Genomic DNA, 25,479 nt, shown 5'->3' on the forward strand with positions numbered 1-25,479 from the left:
GATGCACAAACTGAGAGAATCCACCCCAAATGTCCGTGTGGACTATTTGTGCCCCACCTGTGGTAGAGCATTCTGAGCTTGCACTGGTCTGATCAGCTACAGTCAGACGCAACGTAACTTGACTCTTGATGTCATTTTGGGCCTCTTCCATAACAAAGGACAAAAATTACTAGGTCCATACCCCAAAGAGATCAAAGGAAAAGGGCCCACATGTGCAAAAATACTTGTAACAGCTCTTTGTGATACCAAAGTACTGGAAGTTGAGGGGATGCCCATCAACTGGGGCAGGGCTGAACAAGGTGTGGTATATGATGAGAAAAATGATTATTTGGGGAGATCCAGAGCTTCCCCCCTTTTTCTGAAGTTCTCATTTCATGGCTCAGCCTCTGAAGAACAGGACGGATTGATGGTGGATAGGATTAACATTCTCCTCAATCTAGGTATTGCTACCCCAACCAACCTACAAGGTGAAATTACAGCCCACTGTGTTCTACTCAGACTTGGGGAGGTGGGGGAATATAGTCCTTTGTCTAGATTTCCCCTAGACTGAGGGTGATTTGAAGGAAATGATATGATCAAACTTACATCCCCTATTTCCTTATTCGAACAGGTCCACCTGTCATTACTATATTCATTCTCTCTCACTGTTAACCAGAGTTGATTACCACCCTCGCACACATCCACTCTTATAAGGGGATATAAACTGTGAGCCCACTGCCATGAGTCATCTTTAAATTGAGAGAAGGCCAGATGACCATCCCTTATATTAATAATATGCTAGCACTATTAAGAAAATGATTAGTTACCCAGAAACTATATCTCTTGAACATTTTAAATGTTACAGTAGTGATGGAATACTGTTGTGCTATAATAAATGATGAAGAGAATGGTTTCAGAAAAACTTAGGACTTATATAAACATACAACAAAGTGAAGTGAGTAGAATCAGCAGAACACCATACACAGTAATAGCAATATTGTAACGTTGTTGAGCTGTGAAAGACAGCTACTCTGATCAAGACAATTACCCACAATTCCAAAGGACTCATGAAGAAAAATGCTATCCACCTCCAGAAAATAAGCTCCAGGTGCAAATGGAAGCAGATTTTTTTACCCTTTATTTTTCTTGCCTTATTTTTTTTTTTTGCTACATATGGAAATGTTTTGCATGATTTCACATGTATAATGGGTATCATATTGCTTGCCTTCTCGATGGGTGGAGAAGGGACTGGAGGATGAGAATTTGGAACTCAAACATTTTCAAATGAATGTTAAAAAAATAAACATTAAAAAAAACACACTCCCCCCTTCTAGGTCTTCAAAGCTGCTTTGTATTCAGAGCCTGAGGAAGGGACATTAGCAGTCGAAGTCCTTTGTCCCCTGAGTCAACTAAGATATAAGAAATGTCCATGTTTAAGGGAAAACAAGTCTAACCTGCACAGGGGTGGGAGGAGAGGTATGATATAGTGTTTCTACCACCATCAATCTTTCCACATCACACTTAAAACTTTCCTCTATGGAACTCTCCAGTGTTTGGTAAGCTGTGTGCTCAAAAGATAGGTTTTCCTACATAAATTACATTATTAGACTTCACTCCAGTATGAATACGCTGATGTTGTGTAAGGTGTGTGCTCTGACGGAAGACCTTCCCACATCGATTACATCCATAAGGCTTCTCTCCAGTATGAACCCTCTGATGACGAGTAAGCTCTGTGCTCAGTCGAAAGGCCTTCCCACACTCATTACATCCATAAGGCTTCTCTCCAGTATGAATTCTCTGGTGTCGAGTAAGCTCTGTACTCAGTCGGAAGGCCTTCCCACATTCATTACAATCATAAGGTTTCTCTCCAGTATGAATCCTGTGATGTACAGTAAGATGGCCCCTCTGCCTGAAGGCCTTCCCACATTCATTACATTTGTGAGGCTTTTCTCCAGTATGAATACGCAGATGTTGAGTAAGCTGTGTTCTCACTCGAAAGACCTTCCCACATTCTTTGCATCCATAAGGTTTTTCTCCAGTATGAATTCTCTGATGTTGAGTAAACTGGTCTTTCTGGTAAAAGGCCTTCCCACACTCATTACATTCATGAGGTTTCTCTCCAGTGTGAATTCTCTGGTGCCTAGTAAGCTGTCCTCTACGGCGAAAGGCCTTCCCACATTCATTACATCCATAGGGTTTCTCTCCAGTATGAATCCTCTGATGTCTTGTAAGTGATTCTCTCAGGCAGAAGGCCTTCTCACATTCATGGCATTCATAAGGTTTCTCTCTAGCATGCATTCTCTGATGCTGAGTAAACTGGGCATTCCAGAGGAAGACATTCCCACAAGCATTGCATACTAAAGATTTCTTATCAGCATAACTCCTTTGATGGGAAGCAACAGAAAAGCTGTGATTGAGAGGCATCACACAGTCACTATATTCATAAAGTTGCAGTCCAGTGTGGATTCTTTGATGTTCCATGAATTGAACATTTTGGGTAGAGATTTCTCCCAATTCATTACAGTTTATGGTTTTCTCTTCAATATCATTTGTCTCAAAGGACTGAATGAATTGGCTGAAGTTGACAGTTCTCTCACAGTCATTGTAGTCATTAGGCTGCTTTCCAGCATATAGTCCATGATATTCAATAGAATCTGGCTTAGAGATGAAGGATTCCCCACATTCATTATCATTGGAAACTATCTCCCTTGAAGATATTCTCTGACATTGACTTGGTTCTGAAGACACAATGAAGCTCCTCCCAAGTGCATCACAGCCATAAAGACTGTCTGCTAGAGAGATTCTCTGTTTTGAGAACAGCATGAGTCCTAGCCTGATGCTTTGGTCACAGCCGCAGCCTCTCACTCTAGGGGGAGTTTTCATCTGGGTCAGTTTTCCTTCCTGAGAATTCTTCTCCTCACTGCTCTGCTTGAGTCTAGGCTGGGATGAAGGCCCCATAAAAATAACCATCTCTGGAGGGAAGTCCTTGGTTTCAGGCCTGGATTCTCCATCTGGAAAATAAAGAAAATGGAAACATCACCTGTATCCATCTGCTGAACACTTAATCCTATTTTGTGTCTCTTTTTGACACAAGAGGAAACTAGATGCCAGACTTGAAATCAGCAAGGCCTGAGCTCAAATCCTGCCCCAGATACTTACTAGTTGGATGACCCTGGGCAAGTCATTTAACTGCTGCCTTCCTCAGTTTCTTCATATGTAAAATGGGGATTATAATAGCACCTGCTTCTCAAGATTGTTGTGAGGATCAAATGAGATATTTGGAAAGCATTTAGCAGAGTGCTTGGCAAATAGTAGGCATTCAGTAGATTCCATTCCAAACAATTATTACCACAATTTAAACGACAGAATTAGTGATACCTGGTTGGTATTATCACTCGTAGATTTTAAATGCTTCTACATTCTCATTTTAGTTTTGAAAGGTAAAGAAGACAGTTATTATCCATAACATATCCTCCCTGGCCTGCCCCTCAGCACCTTGGCAAAGCTCACATTCTAAGTCTTCTTTCTGCTTAGAACGATGCTAGGAACCGATGGCTGCTTCAGCCTGCTTCTTTCCCATGTGCATGGGGACTCAAGATATATTTGAAGGCGACACAGACTGTCAGTTAAATTTTGAGACAAGATTTAAACTGAACTGAAATCTGAAACAGAGTAAGGATAGAGATTGGGGTGATGCCAACTCAAGCCTTACTACAGTACAGCTGGACTTCTGCTCATGTCTCCGTTTGTCCATCTCGTTTTTAATGACCTTTTCCATATTTTGTACCTATCCTAGATCTAGTTATTATGTACCTATTTCGTGTGCACATTCTCTCTGAGAGCACAGTCTTCATGTCCCTTGCACTCAGAACTCCACCAGGCCCATGGTTGGTGCTTAATTAAAAGGTTCAGAAATGGATTAGTATAATCAATTCTGCTATAATGCTGGTTTGTAAAGTTCAAATATGTTCCAACATGGTTGACATATTAGTGAACAATCTGAATTTTACTCAAATTTCACATTTGTTTACATAAGATTTTGTCCACAAGATACAAAGAGAACGCAGAAAATAGCACCACTTTCCAGCAGCTCACAAGTTGCTGGTGCCCACTCTCACAGGTGAACCTCAGGTCTTTTTCCAGGTAGAATGCCACAGTCACCAAATCTTCTGGTGCAGCAGGAGCTGGAGGTAGAGTGCTGGTCTGCACCCACAAACTCCATCCCCTCCCACATGCTGCCACGGCCAAGGCCCATCCCTCTCCCTCTGAAGCTGCAGTCCACTGAGGCCAGCCTTTCAGGAGCAGTTAATTTTGTCAGCATGGGTCCTGGGGGACTCACAGTGCAGGCTGAGCAGCAGCCTGAGAACTCGGATGCTAGCGGTATTTATTATGATATTTATGCATTTTAACCATAATGCTGCCATTATTATTGGTCCTATTTTTTGTCAAAGACAAAGTTTTGAGTATCACCTCCTAGCTCCCTTTTTTTCCATAAGCCCTGCAGGTTTTACTGTGTGATTTGCATAGCACAGTGACTTTTAGGAACATATATGTTGAATTGTAGCAAAACTGAGTGTTCCCATGTTACTACAGAAACATACAGCTTCGACATCAGACTCTAACAGATCTAACATTTAGATTTTTCCCCCACCAGTTTCTTTTGTTACCCTCTTTACATTGGTTTTTCTTGGCTTAAAAGTTTTTAAATTTTATGGGACTAAATGTTCCTTTTACTTTTTCATTTGTTGTGAATTCCTTCCCTACCATAGGTATGAAAGGGCAGCACTCTATCCAATGACAATTCTTTTTTCCCTGAAAATATTACTTAGGTAACAGATTTATTTGAAATTTACTGTGGTAAGATGCTAGTCTGTCTCTCTCCTCAGTCAGGATATGGGCCATTTTTTCCAGGGTTCTTGTCAAATAAGGAAGTTTCTTCAATTGTCTGTATTCTAGGAATAGTCCTGTTTTGCAGGAAGGAGGTGAACACTTTGGTGGAAGAGGGTAATAGCTGAAATGAGTGAGACGGTAGGAGAGAGTACCTGGCTGTTGTTTCTGTAATCACATCTCCAGGCCCAAATGAAGGGGGAATGCCGAGTCACTGCCACAGGTGCGTGAGATATTACAGAGATGGCACAATAGGGAAGGGGTCCGTCCGTCTGTCCGTCCTTCCTTCCCCTTTTTGGAGGGCAATTGGGGTCAAGTAACTTGCCCAAGGTTGCACGGCTAGTTGTGTGTGTGTGGGCATGTGGGTATGTGGGTGTATGGGTGTGTGGGTGTTAAGTGTCTGAGGCCAGAACTCAGGTTCTCCTGACTCCAGGGCTGGCGCTTTACTCACTATGCCACCTAGCCGCCCCTAGAAGGGGATTTTCAAGAGATAGAAAGAAGGGCAATCTGAAAGCTCTAGGCCAAGGAGCTTGACTCCAATTTCTGGCAAAAGGTCAACACACATTCTTAAAGCAGCACTGAGTACCCAGACAGATCACCCGGTCGTGAGATCACATAGGCAGCCAGGCAGGGTCTCCCAAATTCACTGTTTCCTCGTCTCTCCTATTGGAGACTGGGAGGATTTCAAACAGGACTTGCAGAAATAAAGGAAGACTGAAATAACTGGAGAAGACTGTTGGCATGTGGTTCATCCATCCCCTTGAAAAAATGACATAACCGGAAATGATCTAAAGACTGTCACAGACCAATCAAATCAACAAAGGGATGCCTGCCAGAACCCGAAAAATCAAACACTCAAAGTCACAGGAATAACTAGATAAGGAATTCAAGGAAAATAACAGAGAGCCTTGGGATAAAGGGAGTCTAAGCATCACCATAAGTCAGTTATCAATCAATACGCATTTTAAAGCTCTAGCTGTGCGTCAGGGAGGCCGATGTGCAGGCCTGGAGCCTAGCAGAAAGACCAGGGGCAGACACTTAAATCTGAGTCACCTGAGGAGATGAGGGCAACAGCGATGCAAACCATGACCCCAAGTGAGAGTATAGAAAGAAAAGAGAAGGTGGACTAGGGCAGGCCTCGAGAACACACACTAAAGCATGTGGACTGGGTCCTCTTCAGTTCTGTGCTTCGTGATTTCAACTGAGCCATCACCGAAGAGGCGAATTAACCCTAATTAACTCCCTCTCCTCACCACAGCTCTTCTGGACCTCTACACATCTCCTCAGACCTTGCTGGGCTCCTGCTGCCCCCACCCTCGCAGCTGAGAATGCTGCCTATTTTACTGAGAACACTGGGCTCCCTCTCCTCTCCTCCTGCATGTCTCACATCATCCAGATGCCTTCTGCCACTCTCCTCAACCACTTCTCCTGGTTAAGACACACCCCTCTACATGCTCAAGGTTCCCATTCCATTCCATCTCCAGCAGACTGCCTCCTCCATCATCCTCTCCCTTATCTCCTTCCCTACCATCTTCCTCATCCTCAAAACGCCTCACATGATCTATCCCTACTATCATCCCATATCTCTCCTCCCTTTCGTGGCTAAATTTTGGAATGCTGTCTACAATAGATGCTTCCACTTCCTTCCCCCTCACTCTCTTCTCAATTTTCTATAGTTTAGCTCCCAATCTCATCATTCAATCAAAACTGCTATCCCCAAAGTGACTAACAATATCCTTATTCCTAAAGCTAATATCTTTTTCTCAGTCCTCAGACTTCTTGACCTTCTAGCAGTCCTTGACACTGTCCCTCTCTTCTCCTTTATAGTCCCTTCTCTGGGTTTTTGTGACCCAACTCTTTCCTGGGTCTTCTCCTACCCAACAGCTCCTTCTCAGTCTTCTTTACTGGACCTTCATCCAAGTCATGCCTGTTAGTCACGAGTGGTCCACAGGTCTTTGTCCTGGGCCGTCTTCTCCCTCTATGCTATTTTTGCATGATGATGTCATCAGTTCTCATAGATTTAATTAACATTTCTACGCTGATGCTTTTCAAATCTACTTATTCAGCCCCAAACTCTCATCTTCAAACACCTCATGGACCTCTGGTACTGGATGTTCCACAGACACCTTAAACTCAGTATGTCCAAAACTGAACTCGATTATCTTCCACTAAACCCTCCCCCAACACACTCCTAACTTCTGTATTACTGTCAAGGTAACTACAGCGTAGACATCATTCTAGTTTCCTCATTCTCACCCCCACAGCCATTCTATTGCCAAGTCTTGTCCAAGTCCCCAACATAACCCCTTCTCTCCTCTTTGGTGAAGGACCTCCCGCCCTCATGCCTGCACTATCGCAATAGCCTTCAGGTGGGTCTGGCTCCACCCTAGTTCATTCTCCAGCCACCAAAGTTGATTTTCCTAAAGCACAGGTCTGATCATGTCACATCTCCATTCAGTAAAGTCCAGTGCCTCCCTATCTCTTCTTCATCTGTCCCTCCCACCCTTCTGGACTTGTTGCACTTTATAATCCCCCCATATGCTCTTCTATCTGGCCTCCATGTTGCTCCCATCTCTGAGCAGGCATTTTCACCGATATTCTCTCTTGGGTTCCTTTCAAATCCCAGCTAATTCCACCTCCCCACCCCCACCCCCCAATTCTAGTGCCTTCTCTCTGATCCTCCAATCTGTCTCTTTTATAGCTTGTTTGTCCACATCAGACTGTGAACTCCTTGAGTCTTTTGACCTTTTTTTTTTTTGGTAACTCCAGCAGCTAGTGAAGTGCCTGGAACATGGCGGGCGCTTAATAAATGTTTACTGACTGACACCAATGGGTATGACATGAAGAATCAACAAAGGTCACTGAGAAGGAATGGTCAGACAGGTATGAGAACCAGGAGAAAACAGTACCATGAAAACCAATAAGGAGGGAGATTATGACAGTGTCAAAGGCTGCGGAGAAGTCAAGGGTGAAGTTTGAGAAAAGACCATCAGATTCAGGCCAAAAAAAGTCAGAAGAGAGACTGCAGAGGGGCCAAAGGGAGGAAGATGAGGCTCTAAGGGAGAGAGTATCTGGAAGGGGAGGAGAAAGGAGACAATATATAGTGAGGATATTGAGTAACATAATCAGTAAAATACTCAGAAAAGGGAGCATTCCAGCAGGAGCTTGGGGATATAGAGGTCATTGATATTATTTTCAGCCAACGTTCCTATACACACTGATAGATAAGGAGAGATAGGCACAGTGGGGGGGGGGGGGGGTGCGGGAAGAGGTGAGAGACATAAAAAGGAAGCAGAATGAATACTGGGGATGTTACAGCACTCAAAGGTGGAAGAGAGAACTGGATTATGGTTGGGTCACTGGCAGTAGGCTGATGAGACAGCTGAGCATGAACAAACGTGAGCGTCAAATACCGTAATAGGCTAAGGACTCAGCCAAATGAGGTAAAGGCTCACCGATCAGAAGCCAGGATCTCAGGAAGCCAAGGACCAGGGGAAGAGAGGGTGGCATTGCTGGCAAGTGCTAAAGTTGGGCTTTCCCTCTATTAATCACCTGGACGTTTTCTCTCCGTGATTATGATCCCACTGAATATTGTCTCACAACTTCCTGAAATGTGGTATTCAGGTGGTGGCTGTTTTTCATAGATCTCCTCTGTTCAGTTAAGTGGCACAGTGGATACAGTACCGGTCCTGGAGTCAGGAAGAATCATCTTCCTGAATTCACATCTGTGTGACCCTAGGCAAGTCACTTCACCCTGCTGGCCTGTTTCCTCATCTGTCAAATGAGTCAAAGAAGGAAAGGTCAAATGTGTCCAGTATCTTTGTCAAGAAAACCCCAAATGGGATCACAGTCAGAAACAGCTGGAAGTGACTGGACAACAAGATCTTCTGCAAACATCATGATTCTTAAGATTTTCCTCAGCCCTCCATAATCATTAAACACCCAGAAAAAAGGCTTCTCAGCACGGAGCTACTCAGAATCCATCAAGGACCTCAAACTCACTGATGAAATCAAGCTGATACCTGGAGTGCCTGACACTGCCGATAGGGGAATCAGCCATAAACTCATAGCTATGGACGAATGACAGACACTGGACCTCTTCCCACCTGGCTCCTAAAACACCACCTTCAAGGTCCCTCCTCCCCAAAGGTAAAAAAAAAAAAAAGATACATACATATATATGTATATGTATATATCAAATAAATTGAGCCCCACTTACTTGGAGCTATAACCGCCTTGTGACATGAATACAGCAATCTACTATACCATGGCTAAGAAGCCAGCTCCTCTCCAAATCCTTGTTCAAGGCCATTTTTAGACTCTCATTATGATAAATGGTTTCCTCACCAGGAACTTCTCCTTTCTTAGATGATTAGTCTAGAAATCAAGATGACAAATCTACAGGTTGGCTCCTCCTATATATTACCCTATCATTCTCATTTCTATTTTTATTGTGACTTTAACATCAATACACATCAACAGTCCAATATACAAGAAATAAAGATTGTATGTGAAACTAAATCTCTGTGAACAGCTTGTTCTTAACGTATGTTAACTGAAACATACAAGGTTACACCTCACAAAAAAATCAAAGTCTTCCCTTATAAAATATAATTATAGCAAAACAAGTTCACATGTTGGCCCTGCCTGACAACATACAATATGCATCTCATTGTGCACATATGTGTCTCTGCCAAAAGGTAGGAAGAATGCTTCATTATTAGTCTTCTGAAGTTGACTGGTCACTTCACTGATTAGTCTTTAGGTCTTTCTCATGATACTTAAGATGTGGTCTGACCAGGACAAAGTACTCTGGGAATGCCCCCCAATTCTCAGAAGCTCTGTCTCTGAGCAAAATTCTTAATGATTCTCTTCCAACCACGTGTCTCATTATGACATCAAAATTGTGAAAAATGCTGTGCACCAATATTTGATGACCCTTTAAATGACTATCAGGTGAGACGTGAAAGAGGGAGACAAATCCTCCGGAAAGGCACTTCTCTTTAATACTGTTGTGAGGGTGATTCAGCACTGAGTCCAAGGTGATGAGATTCCCTGGAGAGAAGGATGAGGTCTCCAGGTGTCCCTGTATGTGGAGGCCACTGTGCTAGTTTTGTCCAGCCCCTCAAGCCCACAGACACTTAAATAAGATCTGTAATCACATAGGAAAAACCATGTGGATAAAGAACAGCTTTTGTCTAGATGGTAAGTTAGGTGGACAACCTACAGAGCTTGACCATCAGTGTATGTGCACATGTGTATTTATATATGTATGGTTACATATAGACATGTAGACATACACACCTTAGAAACACTGTAAGTAGGCAAATGGATGGGCTGAGCCCAGAATTAAATGACCTAGCATATAGGGGACAATCTCCTCCTAATCAAATACAATTTTTAACAGCACTTTTGTAGAGACGGAGTCACTGTAAACTGACTGGAGGAATGGCCAAACAGTGGCACCAAATGTAATGGAGTATCATTCCATGGCATGAGTAATTATGAATGTGAGGAATTCTAAAGACTTGGAGGCACTACCACAGAGAAATAAAAAATGGAATCATTGAGACTGATACAATAATCTTCCCAGTCTAGTCCTGCCTTCTAGAGCAGGAGTTCTTAACCTTAAACCTTTTTCATGATATTTCAATATAATTGGTCTCCCTCATAACCCTATGGATTTTATGTTATTTGTTGAACAACATTGTTCCCAAAAGTCCTAAAGCTTTCTTAACATTTTTAAGTCCTTAAACCAACAGGTACCCAGGTCAGCCCAAGAGACCCATGACACAAGATAAGGTGAAGTATTCCTAATCTAAAGGAACATCTCCAAAACATTTAGTATTCATAATATTTTTATCAAGAATTGCTTTGCACGGGAAATCCTTCTCAAAGTCATTACAGTTAATACTGTGAGGGGGGCAGCTAAATGGTACAGTGAATAGAGCACTGGCCCTGGAGTCACAGACACTTAACACTTTACTAGCCTTGTGACTTTAGGCAAGTCACTTAATCCCAATTGCCCTGCCTTCCCCCCTCCAAAAAGAAAAAAAAAACAGTTAATACTGTGAGGCCAAGAAAGCCCAGTATTCTGGTAAAAGGTCTGATGACATCCATGTCTAGGTTTTTGTCCACTGTGGCATTTGTGTTATTGGGTAAACTGCCCAGTCAAGCAGGAGGCCTTCTCACAGTGGTTTCTCTCAGCAATAAACATACTAGCAGCAATTCTTTTCCTGATGGTGGGTCTTCCTACATTACTTTCCTAAGTTTTCTCACCAGTATGAATTCTCAAGTACAGGCTGAGCAGCCTACACATAGGTTGTCCCACAGTAATCACATTCATAAGTTTTCTTCTAGTATGAATTCTCCAATGTCAAATTCTGTGCTCAGAAGGAAGCCTTTCTATATAGATTTTTCCTAAGTTTCCTCTCCAGAAGCACTTCTCTGATGTTGAATAAGGTGATCTTTGAGATGGAAAGTCTTCCCAAAGTCATCCCATTTACATGGTTCCTTTCTAATAAGAATCCTCTGGTGTGGAATAAATTCTGTGCTCAGATGGGAACTCTCCTACATGAATTTTTATGTTAAATTCTCTAATGTTCAGTAACCAGTCCTCTGGTTACAAGCAAAAGACCTTTCCAATTCATTAGATTAATGAAGCATCATTCTAGTTATGAATTTTCTCATGCTGACAGTAATCACTCTGGTGGAAGACCTTCCCATATTCGTTCATAAAGTTTCTCTCCCATATGAATATTCTAATGTCTAACAAAATTTATCTTCACATAGAAGACTTACCCACTCTCTATAGTCATTATGTTTCTACCTTATGAATAGATAAGATGTGTTCAAAAAGAAAGTCTTTCTCACATTGATACATTTAAAAGGTTTTCCTCCAATATGGATTCTATAGTGTCAGGTACACTCATTCAAACATAAAGGCTTCTCATATTAGTAACATTTATAACACTTCCCTCCAGTATGTCTCCTCTGTTAAATTGTCCTCTCTGGCTGAAAGCCCCACCACATTCATTACATCCATGAGATATCTCTCCAGTATGAATTTTCTCATTCATATTGTCCTCTGCAGCTAAAGACCTCCTCATATTGATTATATTCATAAGTTTTCTCTCCAATATGAATTCTCTGGTGTTTTGTACACTCTTTGCTGAGACGGAAGGCCTTTCCACATTCTTTACATTCATAGGGTTTCTCTCCAGTATGAATTCGCTGGTGTACAGTAAGTTGTGTCCTATGGCCAAAGGCCTTCCCACACTGATTACATAAATAAGGTTTCTCTCCAGTATGAACTCTCTGATGTATAGTAAGATCTGTAGTGTGGCCAAAGGACTTCCCACATTCTTTACATTTATAAGGTTTTTCTCCAGTATGAATTCTCTGATGTTGAATAAGGTGATGTCTCAGCCGGAAGGCTTTCCCACAGTCCTTACATTCATAAGGTTTCCCTGCAATGTGAATTCTCTGGTGTCTATTAAGATCTCTGTTCATATAAAAGGTCTTCCCACATTCTTTGCATTCATAAGGTTTCTCTCCTGTATGAATTCTCTGATGACGGATAAGACCTGTACTCATAGAGAAAGTCTTCCCACATTCTTTACATTCATAAGGCTCCTCTCCAGTATGACTTCTCTGATGCTGAATAAGGTGATCTTTTAGGCGGAAAGCCTTCCCACAGTCATTACATTCATAAGGTTTTTCTCCAGTATGAATTCTATGATGTCCAATAAGATGTCCTTTACGGCTGAAAGCTCTCCCACATTCACTACATTCATAAGGTTTCTCTCCAGTATGAATCCTTTGATGTCGAGTAAGATGTCCTCTCCGGCTGAAAGCCTTCCCACATTCATTACACTCATAAGGTTTCTCACCAGTATGAACTGTGTGGTGTTGAATAAGATGTCCTCTCCCACCAAAGGCCTTCCCACATTCACTACATTCATAAGGTTTCTCTCCAGTATGGATTGTCTGATGGCGAGTAAGTTGTCCTCTCCCACTGAAGGCCTTCCCACAGTCATTGCATTCATATGGTTTCTCTCCAGTATGAATTCTTTGGTGTCGTGTACGCTCTTTGCTCATGCGGAAGGCCTTTCCACACTGATTACATTTATAAGGTTTCTCACCAGTGTGAATTCTCTGATGCTGAGTAAGATCTGTTCTCACACAGAAAGCCTTCCCACATTCATTACATTCATAAGGTTTCTCTCCAGTATGAATTCTCTGGTGTAAAGTAAGCTTGGTTTTATAGCCAAAAGCCTTCCCACATTCATTGCATTCATAAGGTTTCTCTCCAGTATGAACTCTCTGGTGTAAAGTAAGCTGTGTCCTATGACCAAAAGCCTTCCCACAGTCTTTACATTCATAAGGTTTCTCTCCAGTATTAATTTTCTGATAGGAAGTTAGAGATAGACTATGGGCTAAAGGATTCCCACATTCATTATGTTCATAAAGTCTTTCTCCAGTGTGAACTCTCTGGTGTCCAATCAATTGCATATTCAAGGGAAAAGTCTTCCCAAATTCATATTTAGAGGTTTTCTCTTCAATGTCAATTGTATGACTTAAATTAATGGATGGGCTTAGTTTGATGGCCTTCCCACATTCATTACTCTCATGAGGTTGCTGTCTAGTACTCAGTCTACAGTATTCAATAAAATCTGATTTAGAATTGAAGGAATCCCCCCCTTCATTATACTTAGAAAATATTTCCTTTGAGCAGGTTCTATTACATTCTGGATCACATTTATGCAGTGAGTGCTGTGAGAAAAGCTTCGGTTTTGGCCTGGAGCTTTGCCCATAATCGTGACATTCATGGCTCCTTGCTACTTGCTGAGGAGTTCTCTCCTCAATGCTCTGCTGCCTCCCTAATCTGGCATCACATGCCCAGGCTTCTTTCCAGCTGGAGACACAGAGACCATGCCTCCTGAGTCTGTCCTGGCCTGACGACTGCTCCACAGAAATGCCCAGCTCTGGGGGTGACTCCTTGGTTTCAGGCCTCACCTCCCCATCTGAAAGAAATAAAGAAAATGGAAACATCACCTGTACCCACCTGCTGTGCACTTAGCAGTCCTTCTTCTCTTTCTTCCTGAAATAATTATCAAAAACCTTTAAAGGGTAGGAAAAAATGGGGTCTTTCTTAAGTTTTTCAGAGTTTAGGAAAAACTTTCCCACTGGTCCACACCACAACTTTGGGAGGAATGGAAGACAGCTAGTACATTAAACGAGAAACCTGAGGCTCAGCCTGATCCAGTGACTTGCCCAAGGTCACACAGCCACACAGCAGAGGCACAGCCAAGTCCTGGGGAGTCTCCTAACCTCCATCCTCCTGGTCTGCTGGCCACACCTCACTGCTGCGCTAGCATGGAGTCAGCTGACAGGATCTGGAAATATGCAAGCAGAGGCTGGGTGACCATCACTGGTGGAGAACAGGGAGAGGGGGAGGGGCTCCCTGGCTTGCCCCTCAGTGTCCTGGCAAAGCTCACAGTCTAAGTCTTCTTTGTGCTTAGAATGATGAGAGGAAGATGACAGGTCTTAGTGGCTGATTCAGCCTATTTCTTTTCCAAGTGGATGGGGGCTCAGATGTTAAGAAACACAGATTAGACACAGCTAGGTGACAGTGCACAGAGGACCTGGAACTGGAGTCAAGAAATCCTCAGTTTGAATCCAGCTTCAGACCCTTATTAGCTGTGTCACACTAGGCAAGTCCCTTGACCCCTCTTGGCCTCAGTTTTCTTAACTGTCAAATCCAGATGAGAACAGTGCCTCTGAGGGTTCATCGTGAGGATCAAGGCAGATAACATATGTCGAGTTGTGCAAACCCGAACACATACCATGAATGCTGTGCTTAGTCTGAAAGACCTATTACAAAGATGAAGACTGAAATGATGGCCAATGCCTTCATTGGCAGGACCCACTGCCCATGCCCATCCTCTATACTGGCCCTGGATTGGATATGCCATTCATCCCACACCTATTTATGCCATATGTGCTCCTAGGGTGAGCGTCTATTTGGATGTGAACATACATAAATGTGCAGGCAGCTGCATCTATGCAGACGTGCACACATGTGTGCATGCACATACACATGCATCCCCCTCAGCTCCTTGAGGGGAGAGATGGTTCTGCTTCTATATTTGTGGCCCTAGGATGCAGCACAACACTGCACATAGAGATGGCGGCAAGTGATAAATGTCAGGATCAATAAGACTTTTCTTTCCATTTTTCCATTTCATTTTCCATTCTCCCCCATATGTGTCTTTATATCAATGGAATTTTCAGTCCATCCAGCACCGTGAAGAAATCTCTTAGTCTTCCAGCTGGTCATTGTATTAAATATATAAACTTTAGAAGTGTGCACTTTGCTTCTTACTTCATTCATCTGACCCATCCACGAACACTGAATTCTCTGCCATTATTTAGCTCTTTATATCAGGGGACTCCTTCATAGGACCATTTCAAATGCTGCAATAATTTTATTACCCCAAATGAGGTTTCTTTTTTTATGATTCCTTCTCAAACTTTATCGCTAGTAAATATGGATGATTTTAATTTTGTATCATGAAAACTGGATGATCTAATGTAGTTTCCTCATTGATCTAAGAGAACTGGCAAAGGTTAGAGAGACCTCAGGAAATGGGAAACCCTGGACAAGGGAAGCAGAGAGAGAGAATTGAAAAAAAAAAAAAGGAAAGATAAGCTAGCTGGAAAAGTCCAGGTCAAGGTTCCTGACTCCAACTTCAGGGATAATTTCACAATGTCAAAGGCGGCCAGTTTTCTTATTAAAAGGATGGTGAGTGCCTACGCAGGGCACCACATGGGGAGAATCACACAGACGGAGCTTTATCTCTGGAAAATAGAAAAACTCAAGGAAACAAGTCAGGGGTCCCTTAACATTCCTCCCCCAACTGGTCAAGGTGACCCGTGGGCATGCTGATGACCACAGAGAGGGCTCCTTAGCAACACTGCATGTTATTAATCTATTTTATCATTTACTACCATAAGTAGACATTCATAATTTATTATAAAGTCAAATTTTATTAAAAGTTTCAGTGGACTAAAAATCTTCAGGCTACATACTGTCTCTGGGAGTACCTCTTGTCTCTTTACCATCCAGGATCAGTCCTATGATTTTCATTATATCCTTCAATTTTCATAGGAAAAGGAAATCTATGAAGTAGGTGTGGCAGCACTGCAAAGACTTTACATAACATGTGGGATACTAATCTTTGGCACACAAAACCTGCACATTTGTAAAGGTGCAGTGTGTTGTTTTCCTTGTTTTGTGTGTTAAATAAATAAGATAAAAATTATTTAAAAAAAAAAGGTTTGGGGCAGACTTAGAGTTATTCGTAATTTTTCACACTCATGGGGGTCCCATGCCCCTAAGCCCTACAAATATCTAGGGATGACTTCCTATCAAATCTATGTTTTAAAACTGCCATAAATACAAATACAGACAGAACTGGAAAGTTTTGGAAGTGACAAAACTTTGCATTGAGACATTCTATGAAAAGCTTCACACCCAGAGTACATCAAAAACCCACCCATTTATGAGATAGAAAGTCATTCGCCAGCAGGTAAGTGGCCCAAGTTTAAGGATGGAATTAGGGTTAGACACGGAATTCCTTTATTGAAAAAAAAAAAAAGCCCCAATCAAAAATAACAAATACACAATTAAAACAACCCTGAAATCTATCACCTTACACTTTTTTTTTGCCTTTTTGGAGGGCAATTGGGGTTCAGTAACTTGCACAAGGTTACACGGCTAGTTGTGTGTGTGTGTGTGTGTGTGTGTGTGTGTGTGTGTGTGTGTTAAGTGTCTGAGGCTGGAACCAAACTCGGGTCCTCCTGACTCCGGGGCTGACGCTTTACTCACTGCGCCACCTAGCCGCCCCCCCCCCTTACACTTCTTAATCTGGCAAAAATTAGAAATAGCCAAGGTTAGAGACAGCTTGGGGAACAAGTGCACCCAGCACAACAGTGGTGGAGCTGGGAATAGGTACAATGCTGTGGGAATTATTCTCTATTATTAGACAAGAAAAGCTGTTGCTAACATCCTCTGATCCAGCAAACCCACTGCTGGGCACAAAAACATAAATGGACCAAAAGACCCCCTGAAGAATTGTCTCCAGCAGGGAGGTGGGTCACATACCAACCTTGAAAACCACAAATTTTAACATCACCCTGTATTTTTGTTTTGTTCACCATTTCCCAACTGCATTTTAGTTGGCAAGTTTGAAACCTCTGATCTTGACTCGTTTGAGGACTGTTCCAACAAAAAACGAAGCATGAATGGAACAGAACAAGTGTGATGAAATCCCAAAGGGGAAAGACTTGACGGAACGGATCCCCAGACCAAACACGGCAGAAACTAGGGAGAAGGGCACTCCCCAGAGACAAAGCACAGAAAGAACAGAATTCAGACCCAAGGCCTTTCTGGAGAGACTGGGGTAACCCGAGAAGCAGGAAGTAGGAGCAGCTGCTGAGCATGTCACACACAGGTCCAATGTGGGACAACAGAGATACAATGTGGAAGCCTGGGATCCTGGACAAGTCGCTACCCTGGCTGGGCCTCTAAATGAGGAGGGGGCTCAACGGCCCAACGCCACTTCTAGGCTCCCGTGAGCCACCCCCCAGTGGAGGTTGTAAGTCTCTCCTAGACATGTCAGGAAGCTGGACTTGAGGTGACAATGAAGGGACTTCCTGGCAGACAGATAGCTTGGGCTCTTCTCCAAGGTGTGGACATCTGGGAGAGGGGAAGCTCCTGTGCAGTCCTGTAAAAGGACCTCCCCAACTGACCCGAAAGACTGCTAGGTGGCACCCCAGTGCCCGCCTGCAGCCAAGAAGGGCATATTCCTAGTGAGGCCACTAGGGGGCACCCCAGTGCACAGAGGGCTGGGTCTGGAGGCAGGAAGGGCTTATTCCTAGTGAGGCCACTAGGGGGTGCTATGGTGCACTGATTATTACACCTAAAGCCAGTCTCCGCTGCTTCCAAGTGGCCTTGGGGATGTCAGTTCAAGGGTTTGCTTCATTTCTGAGCCTCATAACAGCACCTAACACCCAGGGCTGTTGTGCACAAAGCACTTCCCATGATACCTGGCACACAGCAGGCGCCAGGCAAAGCTTACTCCCTGCCCATCCCCAGCAGCAGGGCTCCCCAGCCTGGGGGCCGATCACGCACTCACCTGGACGCCTGCTCCCTGGGACTCTCCCCTCTGACCTCCAAGGAGCCTCCCCTCGCTCCAGCTGGTGGATCACCTCGGGCTTGGACACAGCCAGTCCTGCCCAAAAGAAATGTGAGTCTTGGGGTAAAGATGCAGGCACAAAAGGTCCCAACCAGGAGCAGCATTGTTCTTTGGCTTGGAGTTAGGGGAGGAGAGTTCTTATCAATTATCTCTCCTTCCAAGAGAGGCTAGTAGCAGACAGCAATAAGCAAAGGTCCTGAGCTGGACAAAAGCCCTGCAGATCCACCTGGTTCTCAAACCTACACGCTCATTTCCCCCTTTATAGTGACTTTCTCCCAGAATGTTCCAAAGCCTCCTTAGCCCAGACAAGATGAAGAGCTCCAGATACCACATTCAACAAGAAATTCAAAGGACGCAGAGGAACTGAACTTTTAACATCACACCATAAAAACAGCAGAACCTTTCCTGGCTATAACTGGGACGTGAGCTCTTAACCAAAGGACAGAGGCAATTACCAAAGACACGAAAGATACATGCGACCGAAAATCTTTGGTAGGAGTGCACACGAGACCAAAGGGGAGCAGAGAAATGGGGATCTTTATTATCAAAGTTCTCAGTGAAGTGCTTGTTATCCGAGGTATAAAGAAAAACAGCCAAAAGTCCTCCAAGAGATACCAAGTTCACATTTTTGTGATGTAAACTGCTAGCCACTATGTGCAAGCATGGTCCGAATGACTAATAAATCAGCTTTGAGGCTTTGTCTCGTGTCTAGTCGATGTTGGAGAGGCTGTGGAATGACAGGCCCACTCACACACGGCAGGCTGAGAAGGGAACTAATATGAACACTGATGCAAAGCAAGGGACCAGAATGCACAAAACGCCAGAGACACAGCCAGGAACACAACCGGACAAGATCATGGGCAGATAAGAAAGGCTCTGTCTGCATCAACATACTTCTAGCAGCATGTGCTTCTGTGGGAACAAAGGGCCAGAAAACGAAGGGGCTGCTCGTCAGTGGGGGAATGGAACCATGTATTCCTGGGCTGTACAAGGTGACAGCTGTGACGAGGCCAGAGAAGCCTGTGAAAAGCAACATGAACTGATGCAGAGTCGGGGAGGGAAGCAGCATCAGAAATACAGCGCACTGAACACAACAACACAGCTGGAAAGGGGAGAGTCACAGCCACAGAATCCCCAAGGTGAGTGCTGGAAGACCTTGAAGGACAAGTTTGGCAGGATAAGGCCTCTCGCCTCCCCTCGGCAGGGCGAGCACCTTCTCTTCACTCACACCGCCCTCGCCTCTCCCTTCCCAGCCCTCCTCCCCAGAGAAAGCTCTGACTGCACAGGCCAGACCACAGCACTCCCCCGCTCAGGAGGCTCGGGAATGAGAGGAAGCCTCTCCATAGGCAAGAGGAGGCTATTGGCCAGGAGTTCAAGGCCGCCTCCACTGCCCATCTCCAATGAAGAAAGAGAGACAGACAATCACAGGGCAGGGAGGCAGCTCTCTCTCAGTCACTGCCAGCAAGACTCTTGCCAGAGGCCTCCTTAATGGGCTGATCCTTCACCTGGAAGATGGTCATCTCCCTGAGAGCCAGTGTGGCTTCAGAAAGGGCCGAGGCACAGTCACAATGGGGTCTGCTGCCCGACAGCTCCAGGAGAAATGCCAGGAGCAGAACACAGGTCTGCACAACCTTTGTAGATCTGACTAAGGCTTTTCATACTGTTAGTCATGAGGGCTTGTGAAAATGATGGTAAAGTTTGGTTGCCCAGAGGAGTTCATCAGCTTTTATATCAATTCCATGACATCATGCTCGCCTGGGTTCTAGATAATGGACGATGCTCTCCTGCCTTCCCAGTCACCAGTGGAGTGAAACAAGGCCATGTGCCTCCTCCCACGCTTGTCAGCATGATGTTTTCAGCCATGTTGTCAAATGCTTTCAATGAGGATGAACAGGGCATCAAGGTCAGCTAAGCACTGATGGTAAATTCTTCAACTTGAAAAGGCCACAAGCCAAGACCAAAGTGGAGGGAGGGTTGGTGCATGACTTTCTGTTTGTAGATGATTGTGCCTCAGTGCAGCCCCTGAAGCTGAGATGCAACAAAGCGTGGATCAGTTCTCTGCTGCTTGTGCTAATTTTGGCCTCACAATTAACACCGAGGAAGCCTAGGGCTGCATCAGCCAGCACCACCCCATCCACGTGTGGAACCAGCAGTGACAGCAAGTGGAGAAGTTCTGAGCGCTGTGGGCAGCTCGTTCACCTTGGCAGGGCACTTTCCAGGGATGTCCACACTGATAATGAGGTTGGTGCTCACATTGGCAGAGCTGGCTCAGTGTCTGGGAGGCTCCGAAGGAAAGTGTGGGAGAGAAGAGGTATTAGACTGACTGCCAGACTGAAGGTCACAGAGCCGTGGTGCTGACCTCAGTGTGTGTGCCTCTGAAACCTGGACAGTCTGCCAGTGCCAGGCCAGGAACCTGAATCACTGCCATTTGAATTGTCTTAGGAAGATTCTGAAGATCGCCTGGCAGGGTCAGGCACCAGACACTGAGGGCCTTTCTTGAGCTGAACTGCCAAGCATTCAGACTCTGCTTCGGAGAGCACAGATCCAATGGGCTGGCCATATCGTTCAAATGCAAAATGTACATTTGCCTAAAAGATTAACTCACACAAGGCAGGGGCTCAGCTAGTCAGAAGAAACGATACAGGGACACTCTCAAGGTGTGTCTCAAGAACTTTGGAACTGATTGTGTGGCATGGAAGATGCTGGCACAGGACTGCCCTGCATGCTGTGCCCACATCAGAGAAGGCTCTGTGCTCTCTGAGCAAAGCAGAATGGAGCCAGCTCAGAGGGAACGCAGGATTGCAAATGTGGAGAATCCACCCAAATGTTCACATGGACTATTTGTGCCCGGCCTATGGGAGAAGCTTCTGGTCAGCTATAGCCAGGCACACTGAACTTTGACCCCGACATAGTGATATCATTTGGGTCATCTTCACCAGGACTAAAGACAAACTCCTCCACTTGGCATTCAGAACCCTGCTGACCTCTCCCAGGCTGACACCCTATTTGGCCTCCATCCATTCCCAGACTCTGTGCCCCTCTCCCCTCTGCACTTTGCAGGACCTCGTGGATCCCTTTAGGGCTCAGTGCAGCACCACCCCAGCTCCCAACCCCTGCTGACCCCTCCCCAAGGTGGTGGTGCCTCTTCCCAGGCCCACCCCAGAAATGATCAGTATTGATTTAGCAGAGGTCAACATCCTGCTCCCCCCACCCCCCGCCAGCACATAGCCCAGGGTCTGTCATATGGTCTAAGACTGAGGGACTCCCTGGGCCCAAAGCATGTCACACAGTCACCTGTGGGCCCTCAGAGGCCAAAGGGCTTTTACCAAAGGACACAAAAAGCCTTCTGGGGCTGGGGAGGGGAGAAGAGACAGAACCTAAGACTCCAGGGGAAGCCATCCTCACCCAGGCAGACCAGGTTCCTATAGTTCTCCAGCATCACGTCCCGATACAGCTCCTTCTGAGAAGGGTGCAGGTACCCCCACTGCTCCTGTGTGAAGACCACTGCTACATCTTGGAAGGTCACTGGCTCCTGAAACACCAAAGGACTTTATTTGTGCTTGTCTGGCGTCTGGCCCCTGAATGGCCCTGGGGGTCCAGGCGTAGGGGTCAGAGAGCCTGCAGGGGCCTTGTTCTCAGGAGTCTGGCTTCAGCCAGGGCCAAGAACAGCTTCAGAATAGAATCAAAAGGCAATCATCACTGCGGAACAATATGGCACAGCAGAGAGGGCCTAGGAGCAAGGCCCTGATCCTGTGACCCAGGATGTGTAACCCTTCTGGGTGGGTTTCCTGTCTGCAGATGAAGGGTTTGGACTGGGTAGTCTCTAAGGCCCCTAAGGCTCTACAATGATCTTGTTCCACATTTGGGTTTTCTCTGGCCTGTGGGCAAGGCGGCGTGCTGACCCCATTTTACAGAGATAAAGACTGAGCCTAGAAGAGAATGGCCACACAGCTAGTATCTGAGCTGAGTCACAAACCCAGGTCTCCTCACTCACTCCCAGTTCCGACTCCCCTAACCTGGCTTCTGCCTCCTACCTTGTCACAGTGAGCTACCCACATTCACATCAGCTGTCACACTCTAAAGAGGGACTCTCTGAGGGTCGTGGGGTGTGAACGAGCCCCAACCATAGCAGGGCCACCTGAACTGGGTCCAGGACCATGCTGGGACTGCAGCCCAACAATCCACACGAAGAAGGTCTCTGGTCTGCCCTCGAGGCGTGAGAGGAGGGACAGTATTGTACACACTGTTTCCTCGGACAGTCTCACTGCCAAGGACGGTGAGTGTGGCCCAGAACTGACCAAGGGGAGAGATGGGAGATGGTCTGTGGGTCACCCCAGTTCCCCGAAGGGCCCCAGCCTTCTCAACTGAACACAGCTGGATCACTGTGTCCCAAGGACCAGGCTGCTCTGAGCTCATCATTCCAGAAGCAGGGTCCAGGGTTACCCTGAGGGTTTGGCTTATGTCTCCTAACTAACACCGGAATTGAAATTTAGGGGGGATATTTATTTCAAAGCCAAGGCCAGCACACAAGTACACACATCTCCCCCAACACCTTAGAATTCTCATCCCTTTTCCATTTCAGTCTCTGGGGAAAGAGGCCTCAGCCCACCAAGTTGGGGAGCAGAAGGGGCCTCATCCCACTTCCTGTTCGGCTGGGAGGCTTCACAGAGAATCTGGCAGGCTCCCACTCCAAAGTTCTGGCTGTCCTGGGGCCACACATGGGCCTCAGAGGGGGAGTGACGACAAAACTGTCTGAGGTCTTTGCAAGTCCTTCCCAGGTCCATTTGTGCAGGAGTAGCCCAACGGACTGCTGGCCCCCACACACAGGCTCCAGTGTCTCTCGGTCATCACAACTCTTCAAGTCTCCTCCACATGGAGAGACTCTGTGGGGGCACTCTGCAGAAGGGCAGCGAAGTCAAGAACAGTAGCTGAAGATGGCTCCAAGGGCAGAGCAACATGGAATTGGACCCAGGATGCCATCAAAGAAACTGTGAGAGAAGGGGAGGAGGGGCAGAGGGCAACTGGAGTCCAGTGAATCAGGCGAACTTGTCTGGGAAAGCCCACAGGAAGGGCAGGAAGAAACGGGCGGCAATCTGTACTGAGGAAAGAACACCCACACCTGGGAGATCCCCAAGTCTTCTTGGTTCTCAGCACAGAAAGTGTGGCCACAAGTCTCCACCCACAACCGAGTATCTTCTATTAAACAACAAATCCAATTGCTTAGACTCTGTTCTTAAATGCACAGGGTCAGGCTAATTGCTTCCTATGGCAAGCCCGAGGTCCCATCTCCCTTTAGCCCACATATCCTGGCCACCAAAACTGGAAAGGCTGGTCAGTGGCACTCTCAGAAACTGACCTGTCACTTGCATGCTTAGAGATGTATTATCAGCCAGACAAAACTGACCATGGAGGCAGCTTGATGCAGCAGCCAGTGAGGTGAATCGGAGGCCCGAGGCCTGAGTTCAAATACTGGATCCCTGTGAGACTACAGCTAAATCACTTAGCCCCTCTGTGCCCATCCCCTCATCTGTAAAATGAGAAGGCTGAACTGAAGGTGTCCAAGGGCCTTCCTGGCTCCGGAGTTAAGACACATGTCATCTAGGCGCCAGCATAGGGAAGCTCCCCACTACCACTGCTCTGAGATGTCATTCCAAGCAGAGCCCACATTGGCCCCACACACGTCTTGGGAACTCATCTGTGTCTTCCCAGAAGCCCTCCTTAGAGGATCTGTGCCAGGCAGCCCTGCACTAATTCTCCTTCCACTCCAGGGCCCACCATTTGTGCTGGTCACGCACCTGGCCCATAGAAGGCACTTAAAAAATGCTAAGCCCGTCTTTCCCTGATAACCGTCCAGCCACAACTTGTCTGTGGGTTACCAGCACTGATGTCACCCCCACCTTGGAACCCTAATCCTGAACCTGCCATATTACAAGACGCGGAACCAGATGGCTCCACGAGAGCACTTGCCTGCAAGAGAGGGGTTTGTGAAAGCCTTTAGAAAGCCACGGAAGGGAGCACCCACACACAGGGTAACTCTGCTCCTACAGATGTGAGATCCCTTTTATACCCAGACTGGACAGAAATTTTGTTTTCCATGAAATCCTTTTTCCTGTTCTTTGTGGAGGGTGTTTGTGGTTGCTGGTGACAAAGTTCATAACAACAGATTCATCTCAAAAAGCCAGAGAAGTGCCATCCAAAGCCCAGTGCCACTGCCCACGTTTGATCCGGCTCGTCCTCCTGATGCCAGGCTGCCCCCACCCTCCACATCCCCATCGGCAGCCTCTTTCCCCAGTGGGCCCATCCGTCTCTGGGAGGAGGCCCATGCCTCTCACAGAAGGGGCCCTGTAATGTCCTGTGCTTGGTGGGATTGGTGCAGTCTCATGGGCCAGCCCTAGAAACCCCTCAGACATTTGGAACTTGGAGAACTGAATGCCCAGGACACAGCTGCCTTTCCTAGGCCTCACCTGACATGAACAGTCCCAGTAGAACAAGGTTGCCTTGGGGTTTCGGGGATCAAAGAAGCATGTGACACCCTGAGGTTCTGCCCTTAAACCATCAGATGGACGAAGGACAAGCACCGGAAGGGCAGCATTGGACCGGCCATTCTAGAAAGCAATTGGGAATGAGGGAACAAGCTAGAACTGTGCCCCAAAAGTGTTTACTAAAACGTGCGTTCCCTTGGATCCAGCAAGACTGCCATGGGGCCTACACCCCAGTGAGATCAAAGAAAGAGAGAAAGGCCCCTACGGACAGAAATGTCTACGGCAATTCTTCTGGTAAGAGCCCCGGAGACTAAAGGGGCATCCACCTCCCGCGAAATGGAAAACCAGCCGGGCACACAAGTGAAACGGACATTACTGTGGCACTAGAAAGGGTGAAGCGGCCGTTTCAGGAGTCCGGTCATCCTCCGTAGGCGATCCTCACGTGAAGTCTCGCTCTAACTCACGCACTGGCCCCACAGTCCCAACAACAGCCTCATTTACCAGCTGGCACCCCCGGTTTTCTCATGAGCCCCTGTACCACCGGCCCAGCCCCTCCTCTCCCCTCACGCTTCTCTTCCTCGGGTCCCCCACCCCACTCACCTCTCGGGCTCTGGCTCTGGGACACGAAGGCCCCGCTGCTATCCCCACAAAGCTCTCTTCCCTGGAGCATTGAGAAGGAGGCTGGAGAGGAAACACGAAGCGTGAGAGGGGCCCGGGTTTGGCCCTCCCGCACCGCGCGGCTCCCGGCTGCAGCAGGTAGGACGGCTGGCTGGACGGCGGATGCCCGGCCTCCGAGTATAAGGTGCGAGAGGGGCAGGGCGGGGCTGCGGACCAGGGGAGAAGCTGAGCCTCATGTGGGGCTTACAGAG

The 25,479-nt window shown here is 46.2% G+C and overlaps 1 protein-coding gene across 1 annotated transcript; it reads right to left on the reverse strand.

Moving 5' to 3' along the window:
- Positions 1 to 1,117: 1,117 nt before the first annotated feature.
- Positions 1,118 to 25,451, reverse strand: LOC138167987 (zinc finger protein 420-like). Its single transcript, XM_069096963.1, has 7 exons — positions 25,211 to 25,451; positions 24,593 to 24,733; positions 21,534 to 21,660; positions 18,069 to 18,164; positions 12,045 to 13,892; positions 4,106 to 4,112; positions 1,118 to 2,218 (listed from the first exon to the last, which is right to left on the reverse strand). The coding sequence occupies exons 3-7, from the start codon at positions 21,565 to 21,567 to the stop codon at positions 1,549 to 1,551; spliced, it is 2,655 nt and encodes an 884-aa protein (XP_068953064.1). The 5' UTR covers positions 21,568 to 21,660; positions 24,593 to 24,733; positions 25,211 to 25,451; the 3' UTR covers positions 1,118 to 1,548.
- Between the last annotated feature and the right edge of the window lie 28 nt (positions 25,452 to 25,479).

Source organism: Petaurus breviceps, unplaced genomic scaffold, assembly GCF_028583685.1.
Source record: "Petaurus breviceps papuanus isolate PSGF00001 unplaced genomic scaffold, PetGlider_PUasm1.0 346361, whole genome shotgun sequence".
NCBI lineage: Eukaryota > Metazoa > Chordata > Mammalia > Diprotodontia > Petauridae > Petaurus > Petaurus breviceps.

What these genes read in the sequence shown, in the direction of transcription:
- LOC138167987 (XM_069096963.1), bottom strand. Translation starts at nt 21,567, where the DNA reads ATGCTGGAGAACTATAGGAACCTGGTCTGCCTGG. An exon ending in TAGGAACCTGGTCTGCCTGG is followed by an intron (nt 18,165 to 21,533) that starts GTGAGGATGGCT and finishes TCTTTTGGGCAG; the next exon opens with GACTGGCTGTGTCCAAGCCC. An exon ending in CCCAGGGAGCAGGCGTCCAG is followed by an intron (nt 13,893 to 18,068) that starts GTGAGTGCGTGA and finishes TATTTCTTTCAG; the next exon opens with ATGGGGAGGTGAGGCCTGAA.